Here is a 10,004-nt window from a genome sequence, read left to right as displayed (position 1 = left end):
GAACTTGAGCAGATTTCTGAGCCTGGCCCCTGGCAAGGGTGGCACAATTCTGCCTCGGGCAAAGACTTCTGATACTCACTACAACAGGTGGCTCCTGCAGAAGATCAGCAAGAACATCCAGCCAAGACCAAGCTCACTGATCAAGGAAAACAGTGAAATTCCAGAGATAGGGGAAAGCAATGCATGGAATTCATGGCTTTTCTCCCCATGATCCTTTAGCCTTGCAAAGTTAAATTAAATTTTTTAAAATTTTTTCTTCTTCTAATTTTTTTAACTTTCCCTCTTTCCTCTTTTAACATTTTTAACTAGTTTATCTTAATAATAACTTTCTTTAAAAGATCTTTTAAAACATTCATTATTATAGTCAAATTTCATCCTTCATTGTATTTAACCTTATTTTTTGTATACATATAGGGCTTATTTTTTTAAAAAATTTTGGGGATACAATTTCTCCAAATACATCAAAATATGCCCTAAATCTAGCACAGGGTTTTGTTAAGTCTCCTGCTGGAGCACATTCTCTACCCTCCACCGTTTTTTGTTTTTTGTTTTTTGTTTTCTTTTTTCTTCTTTCTTTTTCTAACCAACTTATCTTATCAATTCCTTTCTTAGTATTTTTTTAAATTTTTCATCTTTATAGTCATATTCCATCCCTTTATCATGTTTACCCTTATTTTTGTATATATATATATATATATATATATATATATATATATGTTTTTCTTTCTTTAATATTTTGGGAGGTAGTTTCTTCTAAGAGACCAAAGTACAACCAAAATCAAGTGGGTAGCTCTGTTCTATTCACCCACTTGAATAGAACGCTGTTCTACAAAAAAAATATATGAGGAAGGACACTATATCATACTCAAAGGGTCTGTCCAACAAGAAGATCTAACAATTTTAAATATCTATGCCCCTAACATGGGAGTAGCCAAATCTATAAACCAATTAATAACAAAATCAAAGAAACATATCAACAATAATACAATAATAGTAGGGGACTTTAACACCCCCCTCACTGAAATGGACAGATCATCCATGCAAAAGATCAACAAAGAAATAAAGGCCTTAAATGACACACTGGACCAGATGGACATCACAGATATATTCAGAACATTCCATCCCAAAGCAACAGAATACACATTCTTCTCTAGTGCACATGGAACATTCTCCAGAATAGATCACATGCTGGGTCACAAATCAGGTCTCAACTGGAACCAAAAGATTGGGGTCATTCCCTACATATTTTCATATCATAATGCTCTGAAGCTAGAACTCAATCACAAGAGGAAAGTTTAAAAGATCTCAAATACATGGAAGCTAAAGAGTATCTTAATAAAGAATGAATGGGTCAACCAGGAAATTAGAGAAGAATTGAAAAGTTCATGGAAACAAATGATAATGAAAATACAACTGTTCAAAATCTGTGGGACACAGCAAAGGCGGTTCTGAGAGGAAAGTATATAATGATCCAAGCCTTTCTCCAGGAACAAGGAGGTCTCAAGTACACCACCCAACTCTACACCTAAAGGAGCTAGAGAAAGAACAGCATAGAAAGCCTAAACCATGCAGGAGAACAGAAATAATAAAGATCAGAGCAGAAATCAAAGAAATAGAAGCCAAAAGAACTGTAGAACAAATCAATGAAACTGGGAGCTCTTTCTTTGAAAGAATTAATAAGATTGTTAAACCCCTGGCCAGACTTATCAAAAAGAAAAGAGAGAGGACCCAAATAAATAAAATCATGAATGATAGAGGTGAGATCACAACCAACACCAAAGAAATACAATTCTAAGAACATAATATGAGCAAGTATACACCAGCAAATTCAATAATCTGGAAGAAATGGATGTATTCAACTACTAAAACTGAACCAGGAAGAAATAGAAAACCTGAACAGACCCATAACCAGTAAGGAGATTGAAGCAGTCATCAAAAATCTCCTAACAAACAAGAGCCCAGGGCCAGACAGCTTCCCAGGGGAATTCTACCAAACATTTAAAAAAGAATTAACTCCTATTCCCCTGAAACTGTTCCAAAAAATAGAAATGGAAGGAAAACTGCCAAACACATTTTATGAGACCAGCATTACCTTGATCCCAAAACCAGACAATGCCCCATCAAAAAAGAGAATCACAGGTCAATATCCTTGATGAACACAAATGCTAAAATTCTCACCAAAATACTAGTCAATAGGATCCAACAGTACATTAAAAGGATTATTCATCATAACCAAGTGGGATTTATTTCTGGGCTGCAAGATTGGTTCAACACCCACAAATCAATCAATGAGACACAATACATTAGTAAAAGAAAGAACAAGAACCATATGATACTCTCAACAGATGCTGAAAAAACATTTGACAAAGTACTGGATCCTTTCTTGATCAAAACTCTTCAAAGTGTAGGGATAGAGAGTACATCCTCAATATCATCAAGCCATCTATGAAAAACCCACAGTGAATATCATTCTCAAAGGGGAAAAACTGAGAGCTTTTCCCCTCATATCAGGAACACAGCAGGGATGTCCACAATCACCACTGCTATTCAACATAGTATTAGAAGTCCTAGCCTCAGCAATCAGACAATAAAAAGAAATTAAAGTCATCTGAATTGTCAAAGAAGAAGTCAAACTCTCACTCTTTGCAGATAATAGGATACTTTATGTGGAAAACCCAAAAGACCCCACTCCAAAACCACTAGAACTGTTACAGGAATTCTGTAAAGTGTCAGGATATAAAATCAATGTACAGAAACCAGTTGCGTTTCTATACACCAAGAGCAAGACAGAAGAAAGAAAACTTCAGGAGTCAATCCCATTTACAATTGCACCCGAAAACCATAAGATACCTAGGAATAAACCTGACCAAAGAGGCAAAGAATCTATACTCAGAAAACTATCAAGGACTCATGAAAGAAATTGAGGTAGACACAAAGAAATGGAAAAAACTTCCATGCTCATCGATTGAAAGAACAAATATTGTGAAAATGTCTATGCTACCTAAAGCAATCTACACATTTAATGCAATCCTATCAAAATGCCATCCATTTTTTTCCAAAGAAATGGAACAAATCATCCTAAAATTTATATGGAACCAGAAAAGAACCCAAATAGCCAGAGGAAAAATGTTGAAAAAGAAAACCAAAGTTGGTGGCATCACAATTCCAGACTTCAAACTTTATTACAAAGCTGTTATTATCAAGACAGTATGGTCCTGGCACAAAAACAGACACATAGATCAATGGAACAGAATAGAGAGCCCAGAAATAGACCCTCAACTCTATGGTCAACTAATCTTCAACAAATCAGGGGAAAATGTCCAATGGAAAAAAGACAGTCTCTTCAACAAATGGTGTTGGGAAGATTGGACAGCCGCATGCAGAAAAATGAAATTGGACCATTTCCTTACACCACACACAAAAATAGACTCCAAATGGATGAAAGACCTCAATGTGAGACAGGAATCCATCAAAATCCTAGGGGAGAACATAGGCAGCAACCTCTTCGGCCTCAGCCACAGTAAATTCTTCCTAGAAACATCGCCAAAGGCAAAGGAAGCAAGGGCAAAGATGAACTATTAGGACTTCATCAAGATCAAAAGCTTTGGCACAGCAAAGGAAACAGTCAACAAAACCAAAAGACAGCTGACAGAATGGGAGAAGATATTTGCAAATGACATATCAGATAAAGGGCTAGTATCCAAAATCTATAAAGAACTTCTCAAAGTCAACACCCAAAGAGCAAATAATCTACTCAAGAAATGGGCAGAAGACATGAACAGATGTTTCTGCAAAGAAGACATCCAGATGATCAACAGACACATGAAAAAATGCTCCACATCACTTGACATCAGGGAAATATAAATCAAAACCACAATGAGATACCACCTCACACCAACCAGGATAGCTAAAATTAACAAGTCAGGAAATGACAGATGTTGGAGAGGATGCAGAGAAAGGAGAACCCTCCTACACTGCTGGTGGGAATGCAAGCTGGTGTAGCCACTTTGGAAAACAGTATGGAGATTCATCAAAAAGTTGAGCTACCCTATGACCCAGGAATCACACTACTGGGTATTTACCTTAATGATACAAAAGTAGTGATCTGAAGGGGCACGTGCACCTGAATGTTTATAGCAGCAATGTCCACAAGAGTCAAACTATAGAAGAACCTAGATGTCCATCAACAGATGAATGAATAAAGAAGATGTGGTATATGTATATACAATGGAATATTATGCAGCCACCAAAAGGAATGAACTCTTGCCATTTTCAACGATGTGGATGGAACTAGAGGGTATTATGCTAAGCGAAATAAGTCAGTCAGAGAAAGACAATTATGATATGATCTCCCTAATATGGGGAATTTGAGAGGCAGAGTGGGAGGTTTCGGGGGTAGGGAAGGAAAAAATGAAACAAGATGAGATCAGGAGGGAGAAAAACCATAAGAGACTCTTAATCTCACAAAACAAACTGAGGGGTTTCTGGGGGAAGGGGGTATGAAGAGGGTGGTTGGATTATGGATATTGAAGAGGGTAGGTGCTATGGGGAGTGCTGTGAAGTGTGTAAGCCTGATGATTCACAGACCTCTACTCCTGGGCCAAATAATATGTTATATGTTAATAAAAATAAGTAATAAAATAAAATAAAAAATTTAAAAAAAAAAGAAAAGAAATGACAGTGTCATATCCAAGTGAGGCAGTAAATAGCCAATGTGCCTTCCTTCCCCTTTGCATGGTGATAACAGAGGTCATATGTTCCAAATGGTGAACTGTAAGATGTGAGTGGAGAAAAAGACAAATCCTAGATACCTGAGTGAGTGTCTGAAACAAGCTTCCGGGCCACCCAACTAAACCCACACTCGATTAGCAACATCAGAGAGAAACCAACATTTGCTCTATTAAGCTGCTGAGATTTGAGGTTTATTACCACACTATTTCTAGAGAGATAAATCTGTTCAAGAGAATTTGTGAAAATAAAAAGGACTTCATCATCCATTAATGACAGGCTACTTAGTTCAGGTGAACCTTCACACTAGAAAAGCTGGGGGGGGGGGAATGTCTTTTTTAGTGTCTGTTCAACAGCATTGGAGAGTCAGCATAGAAGTGAAAAGTTTCCTGGCTACCATCTGGCCATCTTGGTGAAGACAAAAATCCTGAGAAGTGAGCCTGGCATTTGAGGCCACTTTTCTCCTGGGAGCATTTGTTAATTATAACAAAGCCAGTGCTTGATAGCTAAGCAGTTTGAGGGCTTGGTATAGACCCACAGTAATGCACAACAGTGTGGGTTGAGACCCTGATGTTCTATAATCTAGGATGAAGTTGAAATGAGAGTAAAAGAGCCTTCATGCTGCCTGTAGCCCAGCTTTGAGTCATCTGGGTGGCCCAGAAGATCTCAGATTTCACAACTGGAAACTCTCTGGGCTCTTGGAAAAAAACAAACAAAAATCCTTTCTGGACAGAGAAAGGAAAAAAGGCATTATTTTAAACCTAAAATCATTTCTACAAATAATTTTTCTTTTTTTTCCCCCAAGATTTATTTATTTATTCATTTTAGAGAGGGAACAAGAGCAAGCATGATTGGGGGAAGGACAGAGGGAGAAGGAGAGAAAATCTCAAGCTGACATCCCTCTGAGTGTGAAGCCCTAGGTGATCCTATGACCCCAAGATCATGACCTAAGCTGAAACCAATAGCCAGACGCTTAACCAACTAAGCCACCCAGGTGCCCCTCTACGAATAATTTTTCTTTCTTTTTTTTTAACTAATTAATTTATTTATTTTTTATTTATTTGACAGAGATCATAAGTAGGCAGAGAGGCCCGCAGAGAGAGAGAGAGGAGGAAGCAGGCTCCCCACTGAGCAGTGAGCCTGATGCGGGGCTTGATCCCAGGACCCTGGGATCATGACCTGAGCCGAAGGCAGAGGCTTTAACCCACTGAGCCACCCAGGTGCCCCCAAATAATTTTTCAAATACAATTTTGGATACAGAGAAAACCAAGTACAGACCAAGATAAGATAATTTGAACAAGAATCAGCAAAACCCACAGAAAATAGAAACAGAATTACATGGTCTCCAGATATTGGCCCTGAACAGACTTCAAAATAATTAGCTTACTGTGTTCCAGGAAATAAAATACAGGATTGAAAATTTCAGCAGAGAACTAGAAATATTTCTTAGAAGACATAGTAGAACTTTGAAAGAATCAATAAAATTCTCAAACTGAAAATACAGTAACTAAAATGAACAACACAATGGATTTCTTTTTACCAGATTAGACCTTGCTGAAGAGAGAAATAAAGAACTTTTAAAAATCAGAAGATATCCAGAATGACACAGAAAGAGGAAAAAGTCTAGAAAATATAGAAAACGTAGAAGAGATACGGAAAAGACTGTCCCACATCCTGTCCAGCATCCATTTAGCTGGACCCTTAGAAATTGCACACAGGTGAAGCAAAAGCAGTATCAGAAGAGAAAACAGCTGAAATTTTCCGAAAACGAATGTAAGACATTGATCACAGACTGCAAATAAAATTAAATAGATTTGGCGGGGAAGAGAGAGAGAAAGAATTACTTTTTTAAAAGTCAAAAATGACTCCAAGATTCCTAGCTCCAGCAAAGAGTGATGTGATTAGCTGAGAAAAGAAACAGAGACAGAAGAAGAACAGGTGTGTTGGGGTCAGAAGGAGGCAGTGTGAAAGATAAACAGCACATTTCAGTTCTTACCTGTTGAACTTCACATCCATACAGGGATAACAAATGTGTCTTGATTTCTTGAATAATTTTTTTAGTCATATTTAAGAGTCTTCCAAGAGTTGCATTCTTTACAAAAAGTCAAACCTTTCTTGTCTCAAGAATCCAACACTTCAGGCTTTCCCATCCCTTCTGCTGAATTTACAGTTTATTTCCTGGGTTAACCTACAAATGGATATTTGCAGCAAAATATACATGGACTAAAACTGCATCTGTCTGGTGTTCGAATGTAATAATCTGTGCAATGCAATCTTTGCAGAACCCATCACAACAAAATAATGTGTTTTCACTTTCAACACAATGATCCAGGGCTCCATTCTTTTTTCTTTCTTTAATATTAGAAGGGCAAGTTACAGGCACCTTAAATGCTTTGATTTCTCAAAATGTGGGTTTTCTGCATATAACATTGACTCTAAATTGATGGAGCAAATATAGCTTTGTATTGAGATCTTCAATATTACCTCAAGGATTATCATGAGTTTTTAAAAGTTATTTGACTTTATTAACAGAAGAAAAAATAAAACACTAGCTACTGTAAATTTCTCTCTCTCTCTTTTTTTAACTTAGAAAACAACACAACCTTCACAACAAATTCTATGGCTGATGGATGAGAAGTATATGGTATGCTTTCTTTTCAACTGAAAAGTTCCCAGAAAGGTTGCAGGATGATAATGATGATAATAGTTAATATTTATTGAGCACTTTCTACATGCCAGGAACTGTTGTATGGGACTTACATGCATTCACTCATTAAAGAGATTTAAAGATATAAGATAACATAAATTATACACCAATGATATACAGGATATTATTTACTAGAGAGTCAGACAATTCTTTTTTTCTCTCAAAATTACCCTTTTGCAACTCTGCTGATACAACTAGCAACAAGAAATGTACATGGTATAACTTACAAAAAACACTTTATAATAAACTACAACTAAATCTATAATTTTTCTTTGACATTCTATTTTTCTTCTGAAAGTAGAAACAAAATTTTCAAAACCAATGAACAAGAAAACAATTTTATTTTCAAACAGTACCTTACATGCCAACTTTAAATTTTAAAATAACATTAGATTTTAAAATATATCTAGAGAGTATCCATGTTATTGCCTTATGTGATCAAAGATGAATTTTTCAAGATTAGCTATAGGTCTAGTTGTTACAGGTGCTTTCATTCATGCTTTCATTTCATTTCCCTATATAATTACTATTATGTTATTTTGGTTTTTCCCAATAACATTCCAAATACAATCATTAGGAATACTTCAACCATAGTTGTCCATAGTTTAATCAAACTTCCAAATATCACTAGCAGAAATGGCTAAAGATACACATTTTTTTAAAACAGAAGACTCTTCCAAGAGAATTTTACCTAATAAAACACATGAACCTACTTCTTAAATTATTGAATGTCTTAAAGATGTATAAGTAATTTGGGGCATTATTTATTTAACTAAATTCTTGATGCCATGAAGGGTCAAAATTTAGCCAACCCTTTGCTTACTTCCTCTCAGCCATTCTGGACATCAGATTCCTGAAAATATGGCTATCTTATTTAGCTTTTTTCCTTTTCTTTCTTTTTTTTTTTTCTTTTCTTTCTCCTTTCTTCTCTTTGTTATGTTTTAACCTCTCTCCAAAGTCAGGATCTTTGAATCCAGCGCCTCATACAATGGCAATGCTTTCACAACAAACCAGATGTTTCCCATCCCCCATGTCTGCCAAAATAGGGAATTATCCCCAAGACAACCCTGTCAAGTTTCAGTTTTCATTATTTAAAAAAAAAGTCTTCTCTACACTGAGGTGAAAACTTCTTCCCCAAAACTGCCACCTGTTTTGGACCGCACTAATCTCAGTCCTGGCCCTTGGGCAAATCAATATCTTGTTGCTTTAGCTTCCTTAGCTGTAAAATGAAGGCAAGAAATACGTCGTAGCAGTGTGGGGATTAAATGAGAATGTTTATAAAGCACCTGGCACAATGCAGGACCTCCATGAGCAGTGGCCTTTATTGGGAATAGGAAACCCTCTTCTGCATGGCTGCCCTCAGAAACGTAGAGACAGCTACTGCTTTCTTTGCTCCAGGCCAAATATTCTCAGTTCCTTTGGTTTTTCTTTGAACAGCTTGGTACTGTCTCCCTTATTCTTCTAGTCATTCCTTCCTGAATAAGTTCAGTACTTTGAGAACTGAACTTTCAACTGAACTTTCAGAACACTTCTTTGAGAAGAGCCAACTGCCAATCCAAAAAATTATATATTTATCCCCATTTTGTCAACTGAGAGTGAGCTCCATACCCTAACATGTCATTGCAAGATATTTTCCTTTCTTTCTCTATTGCTGATTAGATTTCCTCCCCCCCGCCAACCTCCAGTATCACCATATTTGACCCTCTAGCAAGCCGGGCTATGGGGAAGGCAATAGGTATGGATACTTTCTGACTCTATGTAAGGAGAAGATGGAAGTGCCCCTCAGACTTTAGGCTGAATCTGAGAAGTTTCTCTCTTCATTCTGGTAGGATGTCAGCTCTTCTTCATCAAGGGTCACTCCCCTCTGTCCTCTCCATTTCTTCTGGACTTCACAATTCTGGGTGGTGGCACCATAAGACATCTTCTTTTTGGGACTTGCAAAACTCTCATGGTTGAGTTCTGTCTCCTCGGCTAATTCATCTTGGTCAATGATCCCACACTTCTCCTCAGAGAGATTCTCAGGGTCAGCCCACTCCTGTTTCTCCCCTGAAGCAAAGACTCCATAGAAGATCACACCACTGTAGTGCACCAGAGCAGCTATAAGAAACACATTCTGCCATTCCTCACGGGTCTAGACAAGGAAATATAGAACAATTAATGTGTTTTAACCAAAAATAGAGATTAACAGTTTGTTCTAGAAGCTTCCACGGGGACAAAATCTCCGCCCACAACCAACTGCAATGCTGTGCTTCTAGGGAAGGTGTGTGGCAGAAGTCAGCCCAGGAGCCAAACAGAATTTGCATGTTTAAGAAATGAAAATTAACACAACAGTGAATACAGAAATTAGAGACAACCATGAATGTGCATTTTTTAATTTAGACAACTACTTTTTAAAATAAACAATATGGGGGAGACTGGGTGGCTCAATAGGTTAGGCATCTGCCTTTGGCTCAGGTCATGATCCCAGGGTCCTAGGATTGAGTCTATTGTTGGGCTCCCTGCCCAGCAGGAAGCCTGCTTCTCCTTCTACTCCTCCCCACTGCTCGTGATCTCTCTCTCTCTCTCTCTC

General features: G+C 37.3%; 1 protein-coding gene across 2 annotated transcripts in view; it reads right to left on the bottom strand.

Moving 5' to 3' along the window:
- Window positions 1-7,300: 7,300 nt before the first annotated feature.
- Window positions 7,301-10,004, bottom strand: part of SLC17A8 (solute carrier family 17 member 8) — a 54,329-nt gene continuing 51,625 nt past the window's right edge. For both annotated transcript variants that reach the window (XM_047743402.1, XM_047743401.1), the window contains exon 12: window positions 7,301-9,566. In XM_047743402.1, the coding sequence (XP_047599358.1) occupies window positions 9,225-9,566 (342 nt within the window). In that variant the 3' untranslated portion in view covers window positions 7,301-9,224. The remainder of the gene's footprint in view (window positions 9,567-10,004) is intronic.

Source organism: Lutra lutra, chromosome 8, assembly GCF_902655055.1.
Source record: "Lutra lutra chromosome 8, mLutLut1.2, whole genome shotgun sequence".
NCBI lineage: Eukaryota > Metazoa > Chordata > Mammalia > Carnivora > Mustelidae > Lutra > Lutra lutra.
The sequence above is the reverse complement of the archived record's forward strand: the minus strand, read 5'-3'. Positions and strand labels throughout refer to the sequence as shown.